At 37.7% G+C, this 27,762-nt stretch overlaps 1 protein-coding gene across 1 annotated transcript in view; it reads right to left on the reverse strand.

Moving 5' to 3' along the window:
- The window catches only part of LOC109541463 (trace amine-associated receptor 1), a 38,406-nt gene that overhangs the window by 7,296 nt on the left and 3,348 nt on the right, over positions 1 to 27,762 (reverse strand). The window contains exons 2-5 of the mRNA XM_019910322.2: positions 26,048 to 26,419; positions 22,143 to 22,268; positions 15,950 to 16,066; positions 3,349 to 3,648 (exon numbers count right to left, since the gene is read on the reverse strand). Of these exons, the coding sequence (XP_019765881.1) occupies positions 3,349 to 3,648; positions 15,950 to 16,066; positions 22,143 to 22,268; positions 26,048 to 26,266 (762 nt within the window). The 5' untranslated portion in view covers positions 26,267 to 26,419. The remainder of the gene's footprint in view (positions 1 to 3,348; positions 3,649 to 15,949; positions 16,067 to 22,142; positions 22,269 to 26,047; positions 26,420 to 27,762) is intronic.

Consider the following 27,762-nt stretch of genomic DNA (forward strand, 5'->3'; position numbering starts at 1 on the left):
GGCTGGCGGTTTTCCAAAGGTCGAACAGTCTGCAAGGGCTTCTTCCAGCTGCAGGAGGAGATGGCGATTTTTCACGCAAAACCCATTGATCCACATCACCCCCCAGATGGAAACCAGGCAAACTATCGGGAATTGGATGAAAACCATTGGAAAATGATCTGGAAGAGTTGTTCTGATCAATTCGTTTGTTGAATTGAAAAAGATGAACTCACTATTCAAACCAACGAAAACATAGGAAATAACCAAAAGAGTCAAGAGAGTCACAAGCGAAAATATCCCTGCAATGGCTGCAAGATATTGCCGAGAGTTTTCCATCCCAGCTGCCGGCAATATGCGGGCGATTCGCAGGAAGTTCAGAGAAACTTTGCAACACTTAACTCGCTTCGGCCCTTCCATCGTCGTATTGAAATTCAACAGCAAATTTCACGAAACACTGAAAAATTCCACTTGGAGTTTTATGTCTGCAAATCATACACTATTGGAGTTTCAATTGGCCAGCCAATACCAAGAGCGATGTAAAGGAGTCGGAGTTTGTAAGAGGGCAATTTGACTAGGCGATGTTGGGAAAAGCACATTCTGGGCCATTTTTTGGAGCCTTTCGCTGCTTTGCTGATGCAAAGTATGCAGTTTCCTGGAGTTTTTAACCGTTTGCATTAGATATCGAGAGCGAGAAAATCAGTTTCCAATAGTTCCTCGTATAGGCAAGCACAGTTTCTCAATAACAGTGATTTGGTTGAAATTCCGTTGCATCGGAGATAAGAGTTGCAAAAACATCGGTTTCCCACCGTAATTTCCTGTCGTTTTATCGGCCAGTAATTGAACGCATGCACTGAAAAATCCAAATAACCGTTTGTGGACAGTAGAACGTAAAGTGGAAAACAGCAATTTAAGGCAAAAAAGGCAAAGAAAAATTCCCTTTGGGAATTGAGATTTTGGTATTTTTAAATCAAATTGTGCATTAGTGAATTAAAATAATATTAACTGCCAAACTCCTAAAGATTCCCACATGAAATTTTGCAGGTGTAATGGGGAATCCCCAGGCAAAAATCTCCTAAAATTTTATTGCGTTTTAAGGCCACATTGAGGTTTACCAATTTTGGAAAGTTGGTGTCGTCAGAATGTGAACATTCTCAATTGTGCATTTTTACATTTAAATATTCCCAACTTCTAAACCAGAAAAGATGCAAGTAATAAAATTTGCAGATGAATTTGAGGCACCCCAAGCTCCCAAAATTACATGGGGTTTGGATGGCGAATGGCAAATTTATAAATTTAGTAAAAATAAGAATATTCTCTATGGTGATTTTCTGCACTTAAAAATAGCTATCTTCTTAACTAGAAAATAATCAAATATGAATTTTCGGAGGAATATTGTCCATGCCTCATAGCAGATACTCAAAAAATGTGATTGAAATTGAGACCCGCAATCGGAACAATTTTTAAAATGGATTTGCATCAAATTTTAAATTAGGGCATTTAAAAATTTCTAACCCATAAACCCGAAGAGATTCAAAGACGAAATGTTCCCATTGTATTTGAGTCTGATCTTGATTGATGATCTGATTATTTACATACTTAAAAATTTGCTGAGTCCCAAACTGAAAAAGATTCATTGAGTCAAATTGGAAGGTTTATTGTGGACACGTCAGTGTAGAAAGCTGCAAAATTTAATTCTGTTCGAAATGCGGATTTGGAAGTTTTTAATTTTGTAACATCTATTTAGTTATTTCTGCATCAAATTGTGAATTTCTGCATTTAAAAATTCCTAACTCATAAACCCAAAGAGATTCAAAGATAAAAAGTTGCAGATGTATTTGCGACACCTTAGTGAAAACACTAGCAATACTCGATTGAGATCAAAGGTTGTATTAGCGATTTAGAATTGTTCGAATATAGTTTGTCAAAATCTGATTATTTCCAAATGTGCACTTCTACATTTAAAAATTGCTGAGTCCCAAACTGCAAAAGATTCATTGAGTCAAATTGGAAGGTTTATTGTGCACACTTCAACGTAGAAAGTTGCAAAATTAAATTGAGTTCGAAATGCGCATTCCGATGTTATTAACTTTCTAACATCGATTTAGTTATTTCTGCATAAAATTGAAAACTTCCGCATTTACAAATTTCTAACCCATAAACCCGAAGGGATTCAAAGATAAAAAGCTGCAGATGTATTTGGGACACCCTAGTAAAAAAACTTGCACAACTCTATTGAGATCGAAGGTTGGATTAGAGATTTAGAAATTTTCGAACATAGAGTATGTCAAAATCTGATTATTTCCCAATGTGCACTTCTACCTTTAAAAATTACTGAGTCCCAAACTGCAAAAGATTCATGGACAAAAATTTTCTGGCTTATTGCGAACACTTCAAGGTAGAAAGTTGAAAAATTAAATTAAGTTCGAAATGCGCATTCGGATGTTATCAATGTTTTAACATCGAAATAGTTATTTCTGCATCAAATTGTGCATTTCCGAATTTAAGAAATCCTAGCTAACACACCCGAAAGGATTAAAAACTGAACAGTTGCAGATGCATTTGTAACACCCAAGTGCAGAACCTGCCCAAAAATACAGCTTGTAATTATACGTAGTTTTATGCCTGGAAATCGTACGCAACTGGAGTTTCAACAGAACATTCTGCCTAATTGTCTGGAGCTTTTCCGTGCTTTGCTGCATTGCAAAAATCCAAATAACAGTGTGGGAAACGGTAATTTATGGCCAAAGGTATCAGTGTTCCAGTTCAAAGCGCATAATGTGAAATCGAGAAAACCGCATTTGCTTTGAGGAACTACCTGGAATATATCGAAATGCTGCTAGCCAAAGTGGAATGCGCCAGAAGGCTTTAATATGGCTAACAGTTGAGGCGTCCTCGTCTTCTTCAGGTCAAAACAGCAGGAAAATTCAATTAAAACCTGCTAAGTCTCTCATATGTTTGTATCAGGATTTGTCTGAAACGGAAAAGATTTTCATATTTCTTCCACGCTGCGTCGCATCCATATAAAATTGGTTCTTCTCGGGAATTTATCGCCGAGAGTTAAATAAATATGAATATCAGCCTGCGTAACCGTGTGTTTATATATCTTTGGGCCCTGAATGCCAAAGCCATTTGTATTTTCCATGCAGGACATTATTTTCTTTATTTTGCCCACAATGTTTGAATTTATTAGAGCAATTTCCCCGATTTACGATTTTGATCAGTTTTCCAGTCAATCGTTGACAAATAACGTTGAGCAAGAAATGCAAGTCTTTTGCATGCAAGAGCAAGACCATGTTCCGCACGACCAACTTTTTTGTAAGTGTCCATGCAAGTCTTGGTTTTGCTTATCGCTATTGCACAACTACTAACCTTCTCCATGCTGCTGGACTGTTGGACTTCATTGGAACTGATGCTGCAGGGCAAATTGCTTCGCTTGAATCCCAACTTATTTACATCGAAGGCTGATCCGTAACAGTACATGAGAATCATGGTGGTGGGAAAGTAGAATCCACAAGCCGACAGGATGCGTAACGAAGCCTTTGGATAAAAGGGCTCGCAAGCGTGCATTCCTGTGGAATTGAAGTAGAATCCGCCCTGCTTGATCACCAGGATGCTGAACAGGGCCATCGAGCCCACCCAAGTGATGCTGATGATGATGATGAACCAGGCCTGGAACCGAGCGAAATTTGGGTCAAACAACGATTTTTAAGTGCCATCCGTGCAGAGCAGGAAATTTGGAAAGTTCCCCAACTTCTCCCTGCGCTGCATCACAACTGGAAACTGTTGCCCCAATTGAAATTTAACTAATTCCGGTCGCATATTCTAAAGCGGAACTTTGCTCCACTGTGTTTTGACAAGAAAGGTTATTTCGGGGTAAAATGCTGCCTAAATTGTTCAACTCGCCGAGCTCAAAAAACTGCGACAACAGTAAAACTTCCTGCTAATAAAGTGAGTTTATTGACAACAAATTCCCGATGTAGACTTGTTGTTACAAAATGAAATTCCTTTCAGAATTTGCTTACATATAAAACGAGCGGGTCTTTATTAAACGCAATCAATCAGTATCGATTCCAGGAGAATTAGGTTAACGACGCAAAACTATTTGCTAAAATAGCTGGAATGTTTTTCACAAAACAACCCTTATGATGGCGACATTTTTTGATTGATTATCAGATGATCGATCGGGGCTCTGGATGATCAAATAGCCATGTCTGCATTTAAATTCCGCTGCAAACAAACGAAACCGATTAACTGAACTGAATTCGGTTCTGGATGGTGTTTTTCGCAGCTGCAAATTAAATTGGAGACAAATATGTTCATGTTGCTGACATCCGCTGATAGACGATGGTTTAATCGATTTTCAACCACTGTTGCAAGCCTTTAAACAGCAAACCAGACAGATAAGATTATCATAATTCATTTTGCGGAAAGTTGACCTATTTGGAACGGTTTGTGTGCCACATTTTTTCCCGGATAAAATATATGAAAGTGATAAGCGCAAGTTTGCTCAACGGCCATGGATAAAGCACTTAATGGCCCATGGGTTAACTTGCGGTGTACCGAAAACTCGCTGAAACAATGGCCGATTTCAGTTTTGCGAGATGCGGTCAAGGGCATCTGGACTAGAAAAAATCCCAGAGTAGAAAACGTCCGACTGTGCCACAAATTACGAAAAAAATTATAGTTAACAGCACAAATTTAGTTTAAAGATGTTGATTGCCCCCGAAGGCCTGGGGTTTTTCCTTGCCTGGAAATGAGTCGCTAAGTTATGAAAGGATGCAAATTTTTTGGCATTAAAAAGTAAATTTGACCGCAAAGTGAGATTAATCCCAACTGTACATTTCTGCATTTAAAAATTCGTAACTCCTAAATCGGAGGAGATTGAAAGACCAATTTTGGTAGAAGTAATTGGGCAGCCCAAAGTATAAGCATGCAAATTTAGACTGATTTTGTATAACGCACTGGGAATTAAAAAATTTTTGAACATGGATTTTGTCACTTCAGAATCAAATTGTGCATTTATGCATTTTAAAATTGCCAACTTCTAAACATGATGAGATTTAAAGACGAATTTTTGCCACTTTATTTGGGACACCCCAATGTAGCAGCATAGAAATTTAGACTAATTTTCAATGGCGCACTGGGATTTGACAAATTTTTGAAAATGGAATTAGATTTAGAGACGAATTTTTCCGAATTTATTTGGGACACCCCAAAGAAGAAGCACGAAAATTTATATGGACTTTCATTGACGCACTAACAATTGAGAAATTTTTTAAAATGGATTTTGAGATTTTGGAATTAAATTGGGCATAGCTGCATTTAAAAATTGCCAACTTCCAAACGGCATTAGATTTAAAACCAAATTTTAGAAAATTTATTTGGAACACCCCAAAGTAAAAGCACGGAAAGTTATACTGACTTTTATTGACGCACTAGCAAATGACAAATTTTTAAAAATTGAATTTGACATTGCGGAATCAAATTGTGCATTTCTGCATTAAAAAATCGCCAACTTCTAAACGGGATGAGATTTAAAACCTAGTTTTTGCAACATTTATTTGGGACACCCCAGCGTAAAATTACATAAATGTATACTGACTTTGAATGACGCAGTAAAAAATGAGACATTTTTGAAAATTGATTTTGTCATTTCTGAATCAAGTTGTGCATTTCTGAATTTAAAAATCGCCAATTTCTAAACGGGATGAGATTTGAAACGAATTTTTGCGAATTTATTTGGGACATCTCAAAGTAGAAGCATGGAAGTTTAAACTGATTTTGAAAGGCGCACTGAGAATTGAGAAACTTTTGAAAATGGATTTTGTCATTTCTGAATCAAACTGTGCATATCTGCATTGACAAATTGCCAACTTTCAAACGGATTGAGATTTAAATACGAATTTTAGCAAATTTTATTTGGGACACCCCAACGTAAAAGTACGCAAATTTGTACTAACTTTGAATGACTAAGAAGAAAATGAGAAATTTTTCAAAATGGAATTGGACATTGCGGAATCAAATTGTGCGTTTCTGCATTAAAAAATTACCAACTTCTACCCAGGATGCGATTTAAAGACAAATTTTTGCAAATCTATTTGGGACATCCCAAAGTAGAAGTATGGAAATTTAGACTGATTTTGAATGGTCAACTAGGAAATCAGAAATATATGAAAATGCATTTTGTAATTTCTGAATCAAACTGTGCATTTTTGCATTAAAAAATTGCCAACTTCTAAACGGGACGAGATTTAAGGACAAATTTTTGCAAATTAATTTAGGAAGCCCCAAGGTAGAAGCATCGAAATTTAGACTTATTTTGAATGGCACACTTGGAATTGAGAAACTTTTGAAAATGAATTTTGTCATTTCTAAATAGCCAACTTCCAAACAGGTCGAGATTTAAAGACGAATTTTTGCAAATTTATTTGGGACGCCCCAATGTAGCAGCATAGAAATTTAGACTGATTTTCAATGGCGCACTGGGATTTGACAAATTTTTGAAAATGGCTTTTTTAATTTTTGAATCAAATTGTGCATTTCTGCATTTAAAAATTCTTAACTTCTAACTGGTATGACATTTAAGTACACATTTTTGCAAATCTATTTGGGACACACCAAAGTAGAACAACAAAAATTTAGACAGGCTTTCAATGACGCATTAGAAAATCAGAAATTTTTGAATATGGATTTTGTCATTTCGGAATCAAATTGCAAATTTCGGAATGTTCAAAATGTATTTGGGACACCTCAGTCTATAAACTGGCAATATGGGAACAAGTTTCAAGCGCAGATTGGGAATTTACAAATTTTTGAAATTGGATTTTGGCTAAATGTGATTATTTCAAATTGTGCATTTTTGCATTAAAAAAATCAGAGCTTCTAAATTCGAAAAGCTTCAAAGATAAAATTTTGCAGATTTATTTGGGACACCCCAGCGTAGAAACTCACAAAATTTAACTGAGCTCAAAAGGCGCATTTGGAATTTATAAATTTTTGATCGTGGGTGTTGCCATTTCTGTGTAAAATTGTGCATTTCTGCATATAAAAATTCCTAATTAATAAATCTGAAGAGATTCACAAACGAAATGCTGTATTTGGGACATCCAAGTCTAGAAGCTCGCAAAATTCAATTGAGTTTTGTAATGACAAATTTGCATGGAAAATTAAGAAACTTTTGTTGCAACGTTTAAAACATAATTTTGCAAAAAAATTGTCCTGAAATGTGCATTCCTTAACTTAAAAATGCAAAGCTTCCAAACCTCTGAAAATGCAAAAATTAAACTTTGCAGGAATATTTTGGATACCAACAAAAATTTGCTTAGTTTTGCATACACACTAAGGAATTAAAAAATTTCAAAAATGAACTTTGTCCGAGTGTGCGTATTCCCAGCGTTGGATCCTAATCCAAAAAAGAACCAAAAGTGAAACTTTGCAGGTGTATGCGAAATACCTACGAAAATGCTGAAATTTGACTCAATTCCAAGAGCCCATCCAAAATTTAGAAACTTTGAAAACTCAATTTGATATTTAAAACGTCCTCCAAACCCGAAAAACTCGAAGAATAATTAAATCTAGCATCAAATAGCAGGTTGCGTTGTTGCACTCTTTATGTATTTTAGAAACTTTCGCAATTGGCGCCAGTGCAAGCCATTTCGAATGCATTGTCAATTCAGAGCACACTCTCTTTTGCCTCATAAATTGCTAAAGACTTGTTGTACTTGCAGCAACTGTCTGTTGTTTGGCGTGGTTTTCACAATTAGTTTCCACGTATTTACCTTGTGGCAGTTCGTAAAGCTGCAGGAAAACTTCTGCAAACTATCAGGAAGCGAAATGCATACGGCTGCTTCGCAAGTCTGGTTCTCGGGTGAAATTGTCTTTTGTTCAAACTGACGAGGTTTCGCCTTGTTTTGAGACACATTAACTCTCCCCCAAGGTCCTAAATGTACGATAATTTTTCTCCTAATGCCCGCTTCAGTTTGCCGTCATTTAAAATGAGCAGACTTGTCAGGATTTTCTCGGTTTCTTATCATCTAATTCGGGTAATCCGACATTCTCTACCAGGCCACTCTTTGCTCATTTCCATCACTCATCCTGACATGTTGAAGCCTCTTGAAAGGTTAATGGCTCGACTTTTTAATGCACTCTTATGGGCTTCTTTATTACATCAGTTTTTTTCGATTTGTGAGAGTTGGATTATAAATTACGGAAACGACGCAACAAACTCGGGCACTTTATGTGTTCAAGCTGCACAATAACGCCCTAATTAGCCAAGGTAATATGGAGCAAAGGCAATATTACTAAAGCATTTACCAAAGGGAAGGGGCCTAATTCGCCAAGATAATGCACTGTAGAGGGAAGGTACGCTAAATAATCGCTCTGCAAACCTTACGTGTGCATTAAGACGCCCTAATTACCGGGGCAGAGATAATGTGCAGTTTATGCAACGAGCCTGCTTGCGAATGAATTATTCTGGATATTCCAATTAGGAAACTTTCATAGTTTCAATTAGCTCTGACCCCGTTTTGGGAGTGAGTAAATTTTCAAAAATAAGCCCTGTTTGCAGGTGAATGCAACTATTCGTTTGCTCATAATTTCACAACTAGATGGTATCCTCATCTGAAATGAAAAAAAATTAGGAGTTCGGTGCAAGAACGTCGGTGTGCAACCTGGTAAAGTTTTACTCAAATCCACTGGCAGGTTTAACGTGCAGAAATATTCAAAGATACCAGCTGCTTAAGAGCAGTTTTGTGGAATTCTGTATTTTTTGCGTAGAACCTTTCACTGGTTTTAAGCAAATGGAAGACAAAGAGTGAAAGTTTTCACAACTCTTTGGAAGGCATGCGTGTACAGTTCTGGGAAGTTTTACTGAAATTTTGCAGTCCAGTTGGTTTTAAGAATTTTTCAAACATGGTCGAAGTTCAAAATTTATTACTCCCAATTGCGCATTTCGGCCATCATAATTTGAAATCTTTTCTATTCTATTCACATACACTAATAAGGTATTGCGTAATAATTGTGGATAGTTTGACTCAAATCGAACGATAAGTTAAGTTACAATTTTTTCAAATCAAAATCAAATCAGTCAATTGCCCATTTTTGCCTTAATAAGTTTTAAACTCCTAAGCTTAAGGAGAACAAAGTCTGAAACTTGCCCCAGGCATTTTGCAATTTTTGTAGTTTTACTCCAAACAAAGCTTAAATTTGGGAAGTTTTTCAAAAATGTCCATTTATGAAAGTGATTAATCCCACTTGTATTGCAGCCTTAAAAAAATTGTCACTTTTGAGTCAATGGGAGTAAAAAGACGAAACTCCCTCCAGTCATTGCGCAAGCATCCGTGAACAATCTGGGACAGTTTCACAAAATTCCGATAAAGATTTATGAGTGGAGAGTTTGTGGAAAATGGGCGCTGTAAAAAACTAACATTGTCAGCTGTGCACTTACGCATTAATAAATTCATAGCTCCTGAATCAATGGAAATTAAGATCCGAAACTCGCTTTGGGTGTTTTCAAATTGCAGAAAGTTTCATGAAAATCGTATGAGAGAATTTATCAAACATGAACGCTGTTTGAACGCGATTATTATCAATTGTGTTTATTGGAAAATAGAAACTTGAAATTATCTGCAGCCATTGCGAAGCCATCAGTTCCCAATTGTCGCAAATTTTATAGAAATTAGAAAAAAAATTAGGTCTGGAGAATTTTTCCAAAATGAGCGCTGTTTGAAAGTGATTATTCTCAATTATATTCAGTCGCCTTCATAAATTCGTAACTTTTAAGCGAAAGAGCCCAAAAACCTGCATTTTTTTCAGGAATTGCAAAGCGATCAGTTCATAAATTTGTCAAGTCTCATAAAAATCGGAAGACACTTAACGTTTGGGGAATTTTTCAAAAATAACTACTGTTTGAAAGCGATTATTCTCAATTGTGAAGCCGAGCAGATATTCGAGATTATGTGCAGAGATTGATACATCTTTCCTTCGCAATTGGGGTAAGTTTCATAGAAATCTGAAAATCCGTTACGTTATGAGACTTTTTGAAAAATACGCGATTTTAAACATTAATCATAGTCCTTTGTGCTTTTTCTATTTTTATGAATCCGTAACTTTTATACAAAATGACAAAGCATTCGGAAACTCGCTCCAGGCATTGAGAAACGATCAGTTGACAATTTGTAAAAGTTTGAGTAAAACTCCATAATACCTTACTTTTAGAAAAAAATTCTAAAATGAGCGCTGTTAAGAAACATTGCCAAATGCGCATTTCCGTCTTAATAAATTCGTAACTTCTGAATAGAGGAAAGAATAAAATGGAAACTCGCTTGAAGCATTCAGGAAGAATCACAAAACAATTGCAGAAAGTTTCACTGAGCTCGAATATCACAGTAAATTTGGAGAATTTTTCAAAAATGAGCGTCGTTAAAAACTGTTGTCAATTGTGGATTTCGGATCTAATAAATTCGTAACTGCTACACAACAGGCAAAATAGATCAGAAACTTGCTTTAGATGTTGAGAGAGGATCATTAGACAATTTCAGAAACTTTCCCTGAAATTGCAAAGTAGGCTACGTTTAAAAACTTTTCCAAAAATGAGCGCTGGAGGAACTCTAAAAGGAATAGACCTCAAATCCCAAAACTTTCAATAAGGATTTGGGGACAAACATTTGACAAAATGCCCTTTGTTTAAGAGTGACTATTCCCAATCGCGCATTTCTGCATTAGCAACTTCGCGCCTCCTTAACCTGAAAACCTCCCTCACAGACTGAAAAAAACCATCAAAGTTCCAAAATCAAATTCTTCTTAGTCCAGATCAACAGTCGTTTCATTGCCGCAATAAAACACTGAGAATGCCGCCAACCAAAACACAATCACGCATAAAAAAGTGATTGGATCTAATTGAATCCATCCAGATTTTACTGCTGGCAAGTGATAAAACGCAAATCGTGGATGTTTGCCTTTGGGCACTTTCCAGCTTTTATGATTTGAACGGATCCTTGATAGAGTCGCTGTGGATTCCATCTAAATACATGCATTAATGATCGGATGCTGCGAACCTCATTATACCTGCATGTAGCAAATGTTTTCCAAATGGGATTAGAGGCTTCAATTGGGTTCGACTGCATAATTAGGCGGAAGTATTTTGGATAATTCATGCACATTGCCTGGATTAGCTGAAGAGAAAATTTGGCTGAGGTCAATCAAGCATTTGGCTGGGAAATGGGCCCGATTATTCCTCCTCAATGGCCCCCCGAAAGAAACTGGGACTGGATATTAAAATAATCCTCCGACAAAGAGTCACATCTTTGGCATTTATCTTCCATTGACCGGTGGCTACGGATTTACTAGCGCGATTACAAAAGGGCAAAATGATCGCATTGAGAACTCGATTTATTTCTAGGAAGTTGCAGGATTGTGCAACTTTGGTCTTTTGTTTAACGCAGATGTGATTAATCGCGGCAAAATCGAGCCGAAAAAGTGTGTTTCCTTAGTTGGCTAAATGCGCCTATCGATTAATCATCCGCGTCATTAATATGGCTTACATAGAATCATAGGTTAATGGCTTAAAATAAGCAGTGATTTATGATGTTTAATTGTGCATCCTGCGGCATACACCGGATAATTGCATCTGGATAATCACTAAGAAAAACCTGCCCGGATAGACTTGGAGGAACTCCAACTATCAGCCGCATTTTGTCCATAATTCACTCCCACACAAGGTGGCGGATTATGGAATTATTCAAAGCAAACGCGATAAATTTCATTAATCCATTGCCCACACAATTATGCAACAATCGTTTAATTAAACTGCCTAAACTCGATTGGTGTGCAGTGCGTCTCCGAAATTAATAGCGCAAGTTTTTAGTTGATTTCGCAAGTTTCGTCGTCATTAATTATCAATGGTTTAAAAAGCCACGATAAAGCCGTTATAAATCCTTGTCCCCACATAACTTGCCTGTGGGGATTAACGGCTCTGTGCCCTGGCAAGATAGCCAATAAATATGTTTTTTTTTGTCCTTTTCCAGGCCAAGGAAAGATCTCTGGGAGACGTTTGCCGCTGGAGAACATTGCGCTGATTCCGAAGTTGCACCTAAAGAATTATGTAGCAAAGGGATTTTTATTTACTTGCATTAATGTGTCATCGCGTAAAAAATCGTAACTTTTACAACTAGAAACGTAGAAGGCTCAAATTTTTCGCAAGAATTAGCAAAACATTGCGTGCTAAGCTGATAAAGTTTTCCTCAAACCCTACGGTTAGTTTAGCGTCGAGAATTTTTCAAAAAAGACCGCCGTTAGAACGTGATTTTTAACCATTATGCGTTTTTGCCGAAGAAAATTGGTAACTTTGAAACGGAAAGGAAATCAGACATCAAACTTTTCGCAACCATTTTGGTAAGCATCACTGTCCAAGTGTTTAAAGTTTCACTCAAATGCGAACGTTGATTCAGCGACGAGAATTTTGGAACATAGCCGCTTTTAGAAAGTGATTATTTTCCGCTAGAAAAATCCGTAACTTTAAAACTCAAAGAAAGTGGAATGCGAAACTTGTCTGGTTCATTCGCAACACGTTGTCTAGTAAGTGCTCAAAGTTTCACCAAAATCCCGTAATCAAGTCAGTGCGGGACAATTTTCCAAAATAGCCCTTTTTGAAAAGGTTATAGATGCAACTGTGCATTTAGTCAAAAATAAATTCGTAACTTTAAAGCCAAAAGGGCGTATAATCTGAAACTTTTGCGGGCTATTTGAAAAACATTCCTGTCTAAAAACCCTAAGTTTCAATGAAATCCGATTACCGATTTAGTGTGTAATTTTGCTAAATGCTAAAAAGTGATTAGTTCCAATTACGCGCTCCACGCTCAAAAAAATTGCAACTTTGAATCGGAATAAGAAACTTTCCACATGTATTTGCAAACATTCATTGCCTAAATGGGTATGGTGTGACTGAAGTCCAATGATTAGTTCAAAGCAAAAAAAAATTCAAAAATTGCTGCTGTTTAAAACGGATTAAATGCACTTGTATGTTTCCGTCTAAAAAAATTCTCAACTTTGAAACCAAACTAGAGTAAAATCCGAAACTTCTGCCGGCCATTTGAAAATCCTTGCTTTCTCATAGCCCTGAGTTTCACTCAAATCCGGTTACCGATTTAGTTTGTAAAATTGTTCAAAAATGGCTGCTATTTAAAAGTGATTTTCTGCCTAAAACCATTAGCAACTTCTCAAACACAATAAGGGCATATCTGAAACTTTTGTGAGACATTTTAAAACTGTTAAGTGGTGAGCACCCAAAGTTGCACTAAAATCTGACAACTGAGTCAATTTTTTTAAGTTTTCAAAAAATGACCGCGGTTTAAAAGTGATTGTTTGCAATACTACGTTTCCGACTAAAAAAATCGCAACTTTGAAACCAAAGGAGAGTAAAATCTTAAACTTTTACCGGTCATCTGAAAAACTTTGCTTTCTGAGAGACCTAAGTTTCACTTAAACCCGATTACCGATTCGGTTTGTAAAATTTTTCATAAATGGCTGCTGTTAAAAAGTGATTAGTTGCAATTGTGCGTTTCCGATTAAAAACATTTGTAACTTTGTAATCACAAGAAAGGAAAATCTAAAACTTTTGTGAGACATTTGAAAACTGTTACGTGGTAACCATCCAAAGTTTAACTGAAATCCGAAAATTGAGTCAATGTTTTAAAGCTTTCAAAAAATGACCGCGGTTAAAAAGTGATTATTTGCAATTGTACGTTTCCTCCTAAAAAGTGGGCAACTTTGAAACCAAACGAGAGTAAAATCCGAAACTTTTGCTCGCCATTTAAGAAATGTTGTTTTCTAAGAGCCCTGAGTTTCACTCAAATCTGATTACCGATTCAATTTGGGAAATTTTAGGTTAAAAACTGATTATTTTCAATTCTGAGATTCCGCCAAACAATCAGAACTTTAAAACGAAAAGGAAATGGAACATGAAACTTTTCACCGCTATTTAGAAATAATCACTTTGTAGGTGCCTAAAGTTTAACTCACATCCAAGGATTTATTCAGTGTGGAGAGCGATTGAAAAATATTCGGTTTTAAAAAGTTACTAGTTGCAATTGCCCTTCGTCTCCTAAAAAATTCCTAAGTTCAAACAGAAACGTATGTGAAACAATCTGACACTTTTCAGGATTATTTAAAAAATGCGGCTTTGTAAGCAACTACAGTCTCACTAAATGGCCGCGGTTAAAAAGTGATTTTTGCAATTGTGCGCGTCGGCTTGAAACAAAATAATTTAATTTGGAACCAGAAGGAAATCGAAAATTAAACTGTTCACATTGATTTGAAAAATATTGCTTCATAAATGCCTAAACTTTTACTCAAATTTGATGACCAGGCCAGTCGGGTAAATGTTAAAAAAATGCCTCTTTAAAAGTTTTTAGTTTCAATTTTGGGTCTCGGCCAGAAAACAAATCCTAACTTTCAAACCAAGCGAAGACAAAGCCTGGAAATGTTATCAAGCATTTACCAAATATTGCAGTATACGTTGCTGAAGTTTCACCCAAATCTAAAGGCTGGTTCGGCGTGGAGAATTTTTCAACTACGGCCGCTGTTAAAAAGTTACCATTTGCAGTTGTATATCTTCACTGAAAAAATCGTATGTTTCAAACCGAATGGAAAACAGAATCCCAAATTTCTCACAGGCATTTCGAATAACTTGTGGTATCATTGTGAAAAGTTTCATTAAAATTGGGTTACAATTAAAGTTTGTGGAATTTAAAAAAAATCAGCAATGCTAAAAGGCAATTTTCCAAGATGCACATTTCCGCTTAAAAACGCATGAAAAAATTTGCAAAAATGAGCAATTGTTCAAAAATTTACATGAAAAAATAATAGAGCGGGAAATTTTCATTGCAGGAATTAGTCGCGCGTGATTCCTGTCCAAGCGCCAGCAATAGCGCGTGATCTGAAAGGGCTTGAAAGACGATGTTACTTGAGTTCAGTCTCTTTTCATTTCAGCCATCAAACTGCGTCTGAAAATCGAAAATAGAACAGCCCTTGCTTCATTATCTGTTGGGCGACTAGCAAGGAAAAAGCAGTTAGAAGATTAATGAACTAGGAGGAATAATGTGTTCTGATATCAAGGAGATTTATCATTTATCTCGCGCTTTTTGCGAAGAATCTGAGCTATTTATATATTGACGTGACAACTCGATTTTCCTTCGGAAGAGATGGCGGCCAATTTGGGAAATTCAACAAAAAATCTACATGTGCTCGCTAAACGAACCAACTAGACTTAATGGACTGTTGAGTGGCAAAAATTCAATTGCACGTGCACCATCCATTTCTCACTCTGGATCAGTCAGCAATTTGTCACATCGAAGTCTCAGTTGAGCTTTCCATAAATAAGGCCTTACGTCCGGGGCGCGATGCGCAAATTAATCGGTGTTGTTTTATTGGTCTTTAATGAATTTTCCGGCACGGTTTAATCAGTTAAGGCTGGTGGAAATCTGAATTTATTATCGTCGTAAAATGGAGTGAAACGTCTTAGTTTTACGACACTGTTCTGAGCATTCAAGCGCAGATCGCAGTAATCGGATTTTTTCGCGCTCAGAACGTTAATAATGGATTATTTCGCCTAGCAAACAACGACGTTTCCAGTCGCAGAGGAAAAACGAAATTATGCGCCTTTACCGGCTTAAAATATAAGAAGCCAGAGTTCCCTGAAACAAGTAGTCTGCCAACGATTTATCATCTTCCTACAGAACGATTTTTAAGTACAAAAAGCTCGAAAGTTTCAGGACAATGTCTTTTTCAGCGGGAAATGGAAGCAACTCGGTCATCTGAATTATTTATTTTCCCCTGCCTGACTACGTAAACTTGAAAAACACCCAGGATTCCCCAACGGGAATCTTATGAATTTCTCATTTAGGTATTTGCAGTTGAAATTGCCATTTTGCCATTGCACGTTTATTTTTGATTTGGCAGTAAAATTGCCACTTACCTTTCGGCTGGAGTGTTTGTGGTATTCAACAGGATGCAGCATGCAATAGTAGCGATCCATTGCCATGCATATCAGAATCACTGCACTTTGCTGACTGATGGCACCTCGAAGCAATGCCTGTAAGAAAAGAACAATTGTTCAAGGTTTTGGCTTAATTTTATTGAAACACACAACTCGATTAAGTTATTATAACGTGCGTGAGGAAATTCCGGTGGAGGCGAAATTTGCATATCAGACCTTTAGGTGCAAGATTAGGCCAACATTTCATGTTTTTGGTCCCATTTCTGCTCATTTCTCAGGAACAAATTCAGACAAACGTCTGATTTTTACTTCATTACAGAGATAACTAAATGGCCTTTTTAGAAAGTGAACTATCGAAAAGGAAATGTTGGCAGTTTTCTCAAAAAAGTATTGGTTTCAGGAAGTCTGAGATTTGCGTGTTTTTTTTTGAGCTGCCACCTTTTTTGACGTTTCTGAAGAACCATTGGAGCCACAGAATTCGTTTTGGTATCTTTGGATAGAACATTGTTGGATAAAAAATTGCCGATAATTTTCTATTTTTTGCTAACAGGGCCTCAATTGCTCTATTAAAAAGTGTATACAGATTTACCTCTGATTTCCGAATCATGATTTCTTAGAGTGAAACTGTCTGATGAAGAGGACTTCAATCGATCGAAAAAGTCGAATGGAAAACATCCCGAAAATTAGCCAAAACTATAACAAATTTGCCAATGTTTCCACTAATAGAGCCTCAATTGCCTTTTTGACGTTTCTAACTACTAAGGGCAGAAACAGTTTTTTAAAGCTCGCCATCAATAAAATAAGCTGCACTACATAGTGAAAGCATCGGCACATAAAGCTGAAAGTTTCGTGTTTAAAATCATGCCCAAAGCTCTAAACTTTTTGAGCTTGACATTTGCCTTTATAATTGGGTTGAGCCTCCTCTCATTCACCACCGCATTTTAAGTCTTTTGGTCCAACTTTAACATTTGTGCATAATTGAGCTGAAACAAGGAGTTTAACTATTTATGAAGGAAATGTCCTGTGTTTAGTGCATATTTTCCAAAACTCATTAGTTAAATTCGGCAATAATGCGCAATTAACTGCATAATTGAAACAATCGACTGTTTAACCGGTTGTATTGCGATGGAGGTAAAAAAGCATTTAAATGTTACAATAATAATGTTTCTGTGGAATTAGTTTTAAAATCAAATTTCCACATGGAAATTAATTTGATCCATTTGAACTAATTCCAAATGGACTGATTGAATTTACAATGCTTTCAGCGAATTAGTCAATGAGCAAACGGATGTTTGCCAGGTAAAATGGTCGATTTTACAGATGAAAACGAATGATCCAAAGACAATAATTGAAGACTCAGGATGGGCGACAAACAGTGATAATTAGCCGGAAACATGGCGCTTTGCTGTGTTGGCTTTATAAATGTCGACTGAGACATTTCGCAACCATTAATCAGCGTCCTGAGGGGGCGCAAACCATAAATTGAATATTTCGCCATCAGGGCCGCTACATTTATCGCGCGCGGAAAGTATTGGATTTGGATTTTATGGCTTCCCAGACGATGCAGCTTTACGACTTTTCTATTGAGTATAAAGTCGGATACTTAATGGCCCTTGAAATACAATCCAAACGTGGATGCGTTCGCTTCTTTCATTCACCATCCAATAAACAACTGGAACTAATGCTGCAACAAATCGGGTTGTTTCCGTGGCTTGGTGCATGGTTTTGCTTCAAACTAAAAATTATTTTTTTATTTTTTTTAACAGGCAACAAACTGCACAGACAGAGTTTTACAGAGAGGAGGAGCCGAAGTTAGGAAAGACCGGAAGAAAGTTAGGAAGAATTTTTTTTCTAATCAAACAACCCAACTAGTCTAAAGGATTAAATTTTCGGTTTCCCCAAAATTTGCTGTATTTTCTGTTGGGTTTATTTATTTTCCTTGATTAGTCTTCATTGCTGTTGCTCATTCGATCCAGCCAGCATTTTATTTCTTCACATCTGTGTCACATTAATTCGGTTTTCTGTTCTTGTTTCTTGTTTCTGTTCTGTTCTTGTTTCTGTTCTGTTGCTGTTTCCTTTCCAATCATCCTCTATTTTGCAATTATCAATTAAATTTTCAATATTCTACTTCTACTTAAAATTTACTTTATTGAGCATGAGGAATCCTATTTTGACTCATTAATTTTCTAGGTGGAAAAAAGCCAAACAGTCTCAAGTCTGGGCAGTTCAGTGGCTTGAACAGGCATTTTTATTTTTTCACAATTTACCAAGGTATGACACGCCGTTTACTTATAATTATTTGAATATTCCTTATGCTGAATTTTTCGGGCAAAAAGCAAGTTTTTTCGGTAGAAAGTTGCCCAGTTGGTCGCCAACTTTTATACCGGGTGTTTCCCTTTGGGTGGGCGGTTTCAAGTTGGAGATCAATTAATTAATTTAAACACCTTGCTTGTAGATTAAGGAATTTTTATTTTTTTGTGGTTCAGTATCTGTTTTGGGGCTTTTTCTGGATTAGACGGTATAGAAAAAGTACAGAATTGAGATTAATTACATTTTCTCCAACATTTTTTTTGCCTCTAACGAACCTGGAAAATTTAGTGCCATTGGGAAGGGTTCTACTCTGGGGTCTTCCTAACATCTTGGGAAAGTTGAGGTTGGTTGAGGAGTTAGACATTTTTAATGCACTAATCCGCACGTGAGAATAATGAAATTTGTCTAAGGTAATGTTTGAAATGCCGTATGTCCTTAATCTGCCCTGCGAATGCCGCCAAATTTCAGAAATGCACAATTGGAAATAATCAAATTTTGACAAAAGCCATTTCTTTAATGTGTCTTTTGATTTTTGGGGACTTTCTACCAGTTGTACAACAGGGTGTCTCACATACACTTAGAAAGGTGCCCATGCGTATCTCATTACGTTGCACGTTCGAATCTCTTCGGGTTTCGCAGTTTCAAATTTTTGAATCCAGAAATGCACAATCGAAAACGTTCCCATTTTGACAGCGTCTACTTTCGTAAATATCTCATTCCTGCCGGTAGAACTGAAAACTACGGAAAATTTGCAATGTTTTGACCCACACATTTCCCTAACAAGGATGTGGTAGAGTAAAACTTTTCAACGTTCAGTAGAAAATACCGAATCTGCCTTGAATTAGGTGTTAAAAGTCTGCAAAACTTTGACTTTCATTATGCGTGGACACGAACCGTATCCAGTTTTTTCTTGCGCTAGTAATTACGCAAAGGAAAGTTTGAAGGCGAAAAATCCGGGGCAGCAAAAATGGTATTTCCAATTCCAGTCGGGAAGTTGAGTGAATAAGAAAATTATGCCGGCTATCGACTGACTGGATCCAATTTACCATTCAGAACTTCTGGCATTGATGAAACACATTGGCGAAGATTTATGTGAAATATGCCATCCATATCTCTTCAACTGTTATTTGGCTATTAATAATGTTTAGCAAATTAGACGGGATTTTTTAAACAATCCGCTTTATTGATTAATGGAAAGGCGCTGGTTTCTTTGTGCGATATAAATCAGGCACTCGACGCAATTTTTCGACTTTAACTTTGTTTATTGTGGCAGCGTGGGCTTAATGGAGACACGTTTCCGCCTTAAGAGACAGAAAATCCAATATTAGTTCGTAAAAAGCTTTCCTATTAATTTTACTTACATGAGCAGGACTGGAGCAGTTGGAAACGTCGACTGTACAGGGTAGGAACAGGGGACTTAATTATAAATGCCTCTTCCATTCTCCATGTCTTTGCTCAGGCTACGTGAGTGGTGCGTTTAAAGGTCGCTAATGAAAATTAACTATTACCCAATGGGGCCTCCTGCCCCCATGAGCAGAATAAATTAACTTTATTAGGTCTTGTTTTAAGGCGGCTATTATTTGCTCCGCTGACTGGCTTGAATGCAGGCAAATATTGCAAAATATCAAATTTATTCAGCGAGAAAAATGGGCATCAGTATGGAAAACATGAAACCAATTATTCTGTGCCGGCTACAAGTAAAACTGTTGAATTATTGCGCGCCCCAAAACCAGATTTTAATAAATATTTTCCGGTTTTCGAATCGAATTTGTTGCAAATATCGCGTTTCTCGCACGCAGTGAAACAACTGAAAATATAAAACTCGTTTTTATGAATTAAAAACTGCCATTCAGGCACTTGAATTAGGAAACGTACAAGCAGTGAAACTCCTACAGTGTACGGGAAAACTTCACAATATGGACCATGGAGCCTCGGGATCAAAATTACATCAACTTACCTACTTGTGTGCATAGAAATGTTAATTTGTGCACACAAACTGTTTGAAACACACACACACGGATTATCTGCGGAAATGGAAGATGGGGCACTTCAGGTGCACAGCTGCATAACTACAGGAAGGTTTTTTCGCGCATGGAGCACTTTGGGCTCAGATAAGAACCAAGAGAGTTTTTGGCCTGTAGAGGCTCAAATTCTTCTTCTGCAAGCAATTGGACTCCCGATTGTTTTGCAATTCAACGAAATTCAATAGATGTTGACCAATTATTACAATATTTTCACAATTTACCATTGTATGACACACCGTGTCCAATTATTGCAAGCGAAACTCTGTAGCTCAAATGTTTCCCGAAAAACTTCTTGAATTGAGGGCTTTTGGCAAGAACTAGACGAGTATATTTAAACATTCACTTGTGAAAGCCCAAAATAGCCAGGGAAGTGTTTGCTACTAAACGGTAAAGAGGAAAAGATTCCCCACATGCTTGCACAGTTTCACTCCAGTGCATTTTTCCTACAATTTTTGAAAACTTGTTTGCTTTCATCCTGAGCAAACAATTCCGCAGATATTTCCATTTTCAAAAAAACTGTATCTCAACATCCAGCCAGTTAATAGAACCGGGGTTCGCACCAGTCCTGCAAAAGTTCCGCAAAAGACCTTCTCCTGCAAATTCCAGTGTCTTTTTCCCGAACCCAAACAAATAGTTCCGCAAACAAAGAAATCTGATTTTGCCCACCGCATGCAATATTAATTACGCAGCCGTGCAGTGAACAAAGTGAACTCTCTACATTGGATTTAATTGGATCTTGGCTGTTTCCTTTTACATCAATTATTTAACTCGCGAGTTTCAATTTTCGCAAGTTCGAGTGCAGTTTTCTCTGCTCCTAATTTAAATGGAAACTTTGCCACTAAACAGATTACGAAGGCAAATGTTTGATTCGGTTACAACCCCGCAAACAAGCCGAGACGCATTTTCATTTATCCCGTTTGATCAAATCAGGGTGCAAATAATAATTGCGAAGGTTTTCACCTTAATATTATTTGTCCATGGGTTGCGCTAAACAAACGGATGGAATCATTGGCTAATGGAAAACTCGTATTCGATTTCATGAATTTTTAATGCGAAAGTATCGGCGACGGCCGCGTTTGCCAATGCCAAACAGAAAACAACTTGAAAGCACAAAGATGATGCGTTTGAGTGCGATTCCAGTGGCTTTATGTTCCGCAGAATATTCGGAAAATTCCACTTTCCATTAGGGGAAGTGAACGGAAACCACCCGAAGAGTTTAAGCGCAATTTGCCTTGGTAAAAGGGCAAACCGGCAACAAGCCAAGAGCTGATTTTTTTAGAGGCGGCAAAATTGGGACAAGTTTAATGAAAGGCACCATCAAACGAGCTGTTGGGCGAATTTGGACCCCATAACAGACCAATCACAAGTTAAAGTCCCTTGAACCGACGCTGGTCGAGCGAGCGATTTATTTACGAAAATAGCTGCAAAAACCCAAACTGTTTGAACGGTTTAGAGCGATTTTGTGCCAGTTAATTTTACGAGGCCAATTTCAAATTAAGTGGCCGCTCTATTAGGAGCAGATGAATTTTGGGCGCAGTCGTGTGGATGCCCAGTTTGAAACTGTTGAATTAAAAAGGCAAAACCGCGTGCCCTCCAACCAATTAAAGCTTGTTTCGTCTTCGCGTAGGCGAACAAGCACTCTGAAATGCACAACCGCTAATGCCATTAAACATTCCCTAGTCTAGCGCAAGCCATTACATGCTCCCAAGTTGGCAGTTCGATCGGGCTTTTACAATTTCCACAACTTAATGAGTGCCGACCTGAACAGGTGCACATTTGAATGTCGCTGTTCATCCAAAGCGCGGAATACAAATGGATTTTTTGGGGGTGAAACTCACCTGGACTTGGCAGACGATTTCTGCATAGGGCCAGCAGTTCCTGATGGAAGACAGAATGGCAAACGGAGTCACACACAGTCCCATTGCCAAGTCGTTGCAGGCGAGCGAAGTGAGCAGGTAGCGAGGCTGGAAAAACAAACGTTTTTGAGTTGAACCGCACTGAACCACCTTCGTAATGAGTTGGGAATAGTTAACGCAATTTCCAAGTTGCTCAACTTTTCGCGCGCTGCGAGCAAAACAGATTAATGCTCATCAAAGTTGTGCTTGATAATAAATTGTTAATTTCCCCCAGCAAGCAATTCCCCAATTTAAACTTTAAGAGGCCGCGTAGATGCGCGGCAATCCAGCTGGATGGATCAACTCTGAATTCCTCAATCTCATCAATCATTAAATCAGGCAATAAGCAGATAAACAAATCGAGCACTGTTTACCTGTCCATATATATTGCTCAGCGCTCAGTACGTTTCTATTAGGGTTTCGACTGCCTAAAGCCGGATCTACCTCGTATATATTCCCCAGTTTGGTATTAATGGGCGCTTTGAACAATACTCCACACTATTGGGCATTATCAGCATTCAGGACTCATAATACGGCCTGGATATCTGGATGGGGCTTTTTCTGGCCCGGCCGGACTTTGGGGGGCAATCAAGCAAACGAGCTGTTTGCAGTTGACACAATAGTCGCATTGCCAACGGGTTAAAGGCTGCATATTGGACTTCTGCTGAAGACATTGGTTCTTAGATGTTTGCCCGGGAAACATCAGGGTATTTAATAGGCGAAAAAACGAACGGAGTCCTAAGGTTTTTCATTGAGTCTCTGGCCTCTAAAAAGCCAGCCTTAAATATCTCATTTCCTTGGGGAAAATCGATTCATCTGAATCAAAGCGAAATATTAAACTTTTATATACATTGACGCTTAATTGACCACAAGATTTTTGCACTCGCCTCAGGGCTTTTTTTTGAAGAAATTGATGTGGAACATGAGACTAAAGCTGCAGGGAATGGCTACTTGAGGCCCACACTGATTTCTGAAGCACTCGCTTCTATAATAGGTGATATTTTGAAAACACATAGCCGCTCCTGAAAGTGTTGCACTGAGCGAAAGTTATCTGGCCTCAAAAATATCTTTGAGAAAAGCGATTGTTTTGCTTCCTTAACCAGATTTTCCCAAACTGTTCTTCGCCTTTATTGTTTAATTCCGTGCATCCGCCGTTGGGGTTTTTCCTTCCGGCTTATGCCTTTGTTGATTCGCTTTTCATATTTCCTCAATTACATTTTTAATCTGACTTCAACAGTGACAAAATGATGAATTGTAGCAAAAAACGTCAAAAAAGCTTAGAATCCGGACAACCAATTCGAGTCAAAAAAGGGACGAAATCTTCCAAAACCAACTTCTTAAATATAAGGAGGAATGTTTCAATTTCAATTTGTAGTAAAAATACATTGAAAGTGGAGATGGAAGTTTTCTCAAAATTTCTCAGAAAAAAGACCAAGTGTTCAGTCTGCACAAGGTTTCACTCAACTCCTAAAAGCCGTATGAGCGTTGTTAAAAATTCGCAGCTCTTAAATTTCAGCCGGTAAAAAAGTGAAATTGTTACCATGTATAGCCAAAGGCTTGATTTCAACAGAGATAAAGTTCAGTGAATTTCCACAGCCTACTGGAAAAGAATTGGGCTTTGAAAAATGTCGAAATTTTGCCTTAAAAGTTACATTTTGCAAGTGGAGCACACCTGCCCCGTAAAATGCATAACTCCCAACCGCGATCAGCGGAAAGTCCAAAACTTTTAGTATTTATGGCGAAGACATAGAGGTCAAGATGTGCAGCTCTAGTCAATTAGCCTTATTTGCCGAGGTTGGGGAAATGTTTAGACTTAACTATAAAAAATGGGTTTTCAATATTTTGCACACCTTTCTCTAACACGTGAAACCAGTGAGATTTTGCAAAATTATAATAAAAGACTTGAGGTCTATATGAGTAATTTTGCGGTGCGAAATTATTACACTTTACCTTAAAAAGCAGCCAGTTTGTGCAAATTTGTGATTCTTGCTATGAACAAAGGAAACAGGTGATACTTCCAGAGTTTATAGGAAATTTCAACTGTCAAATGCAATTGAATTTTGCAAAAATATTTCTAATCTGCAAGAAAAGAACACGAAACTTCTAAGACAAACCTGATAAACATCAGGACGAAAGTTTCAATTTGGATTCATAGTACGAAGGTTTTGAAAGTGAAGGAGGAAGTTGGTTAATATTCAACGGATTTGCTAATATTTTTCAGAAAAAATACCAAATGCGCCCTGTGCACAAAGCGTCACTCAACTCCCTGAAGCCACTGATATTTGCAAATGTTTTCCAACCCACTTAAATATGATTTTCCTAAATTAAAATTGCGTGTTTTTCAAAATTTTTAACTTTTAACTTTCTACCGGTAGAAACCTGCAACTTTGCGGATTTAGTGAAAAAGGCCGGCGTTCAATGTGGTGAAAGTTTGAGTTAATTTCCAGTGTCAGTTTAAGAGCCATTGGGTCTTGAGGAATATCCACATTTTGCCTTAAAAATTAGATTTTCCAAGTTGAGCAGACCTGCCTCTAAAAATTCAAAACGCCTACTCCCGAGCAGCGAAAAGTCCAAAATTTCTTGCCTCTGTTGAAAGTGTGCCAAATTTTGAAACTTTCCTTTGAAAATCGGTTTTCCAAATTATGCAAACCTGTTTTTAAAACCTCCCCACTATTCACATTTTGTTGATAAAAAAATGGAACGTTCTCTATGTCGAGCAAACGACAATCAGGTTCAATTTAGCGAAAGTTTCAATCAATTCCCAGGTCCCGTTTGGAAAGCATTGAGTCTTGAAGAATATCCAAATTTTGCCTTAAAAGTGAGCTTTTCAGAGTTGAGCAGACCTGTATCTAAAAATTCAAAATTTCTTGCATCTATAGCGAAAGCTTTGTGGTCGGGATGAGCAAAATTTCAGTCAATTAGCCCAAGCTTTTGATGTTTGAGGATGTTTTCAATTATAGTGAAAAGTGGTTTTTCAATATTTTGCACACCGGCCTCTAAAAATTCATAACTCTGAAACCGCTAAAGCTCACACACGGAAATTTTCACCAAGTATAGCAAAAGATCCAGGTTTAATACGTAGAAAGTTGCAATCAATTTTCAAAACCCATTAAGAAGTGCCAAATTTCGGAACTTTTCGTTGAAAATCGGTTATTCACAATTATGCAAACTTAATTTTAAAAAATCGAAACTTTTAAGTTTCTTCCGGTAAACGTGAAAGTTTTCCATTTTTTTTTTCAATTATCAAGTTCAAGTTTCAGTTTTTCAGCAATGTCCAATGCCGGTTTGTGACTGAATACGTGACTCCGAATCCTGAGCTGCTGAAAGTCTGAAACTTTCAATGTCTATACCGAAGACCGTGAACTCAACACGCACAAAAGTTAAGTCGATTCGCCCAAACTGTTGCTATTTGGGAATGTTTTGAACTTTACCATAAAAAGAGGTTTCTCAAAATTGTGCATTCTAATCTTTCAAAATTTCTAACTTCCACCCTGAGCCAGACAAAACACTCTAATTTCACCCTTGTGACGAAAACGTCCAGGGGGAAATAACCAGAAAGTTTCATTAAATTTCCCCAATTCCTTGAATTTTGCGAACAATCAGACCATCGCACAGACAAACCTGCCCCAAAAAATTCTTAAATTGCTAATGCAGTATATGGTTAGGGCTCTCAGGGTCTTCTGTAGCATTAATTTTTCCAGATTTTTCATTTTCCGTTGAAAAAAACCCAGCTCCTCTGCCCTCTCAAATAACCGTTACAAATCCAGCAGCTCTATTCCACGATTGGGCAAGTTGTCACCCAGAAATCCACTACCAAAGTGGGATAAGAAACCCGATTTTGCACCCACCTGCGAATGAATATACTTGGCATACCGTCTGCTGTTGATCACCGAGATCAGCAGAATATTCGCGAAAAGAATGGCAAAGGTGAGGGCCAAAACCACAGCGGTTTGCACAACATCTCCTGTGGAAATTGTCGACCAAATCGAGACGTTCTGGTAACGCGGATGATGGCAACTACTGTTGGACAACGATGGAGGCACCAGAATGGTAGGCTTGGTCACCATGGTATGCGATTCCTCAAGGAATCATTTTTGCCCACATCAGACTGATAACAACTGGAACTGGTTCCTGCTTCTGCAAACCGACGAGTCGGCTAATGCGGATGACGGAAAATTGGTTGGTTGGTTGCAAAGGTCTGGATGCATGGCGTTTCACATCTGGAACAATGGAAAAAAACCCGGATAAATGGATATCGAACTCATAGGCTTTGACACGGCAACAAAGTGTGTGGATTATTTCATTGCGTGGCCACTAATGGACGTGGAGCGGCCTCCATTATGCATAAAGCAATTTTTACAGCAAATGGAAAAAGCTGTGCTTTTTCCGTCAAAGACGCAACGATTCCAGGTGAATTTATTTAGTCGAGTGGGTTGGTTTGGAGCTAAGAATTTATGAGGCGCGATTAAGTCAATTTAGAGGGCCGGCCATCTGGAATAATTCCGTTTCTTCCTGGATTTTTTTGTGGGGGAAAACCGAACATTATTTGAAAAATGTCGAATCGATGGGCCCATTTACGGCGCCAGCACAAATGCGCTCTCCACCGATTATCGCTCCAAAGAATAAATAAAAGTTTCATCTTTGTCTGGGCCAGTGGAGCTTGTTTTCTTTTCCGAATCATAATGGCACGATAGCCATTTATATGGTCGTTCTAATGGAAGAAACCGTCTTGGAAACGTTTGTGGTTATTGGGTTTTGATTCGAGAGCGACTCTCTCATTCATTCTGTTGGAGAACTCGTGCTGATTGAAGTTGAAGTGACGCCATAGAAAAAACCTGAAAGCCTTGATAGTGTTTACTTGGTGATTCCCACCCCAGCAACATGATGACGCATTAAATATGCAAAGGGCAATTTTCCATGTGGAAAGAGTCGGGTTTTAATAACCACTCTATATATTTTCAGTCATTTGCCATTTGAGCCCGGCGAGCGCTCGTTGTTTCTTCTAGGATAAATTAAATTTTAATTAACTGCCACTGCATCTGCTTTTATATTGGCAATTAAATGGGAGAAAAATTGTGCAGAACGCGACACTTTGATGGCAATGGCAAAAAAATTGTTTATCCCCCGCTCGGCCCACCACATTAAAACTTTGGGGTTTAAATAGCTCTCGCGCCGGATCTCGATACAAATTTGCTCCGAAAATTCCGGATATTGTCCCTTTATAACGACCTGGATGTGACTAGCACTGGCAATATATCTCAGAAGTTCTAGTTTTTGCTTCTTTAGGTTTTTTTCAGTGAAAAACATCCATCGAGAAAACCAAATAAACTTTGAGGATCCAGCCACTCCTTAGGGGCGAATCGATACGAACTGTTGAAGGCTTGCCAAAACAGACGCAATAATTTATTACATTGATCGAGTTTTCATACGGTTTTTCGGGAAAAGCATCTAAACTGACACCCCATTAAATGAGCCTTTTTAGCTCGATTTGCATTCCTCACAATTCTAGGCCTTTTCTCGTTTCCTTTACGGGGGCTAGTTTTGAATTTTACTCGCTTTTTTT

Source organism: Dendroctonus ponderosae, unplaced genomic scaffold (genome assembly GCF_020466585.1).
Source record: "Dendroctonus ponderosae isolate FM_Combo_2020 unplaced genomic scaffold, Dpon_F_20191213v2 Dpon_F_20191213_1, whole genome shotgun sequence".
Lineage (NCBI taxonomy): Eukaryota > Metazoa > Arthropoda > Insecta > Coleoptera > Curculionidae > Dendroctonus > Dendroctonus ponderosae.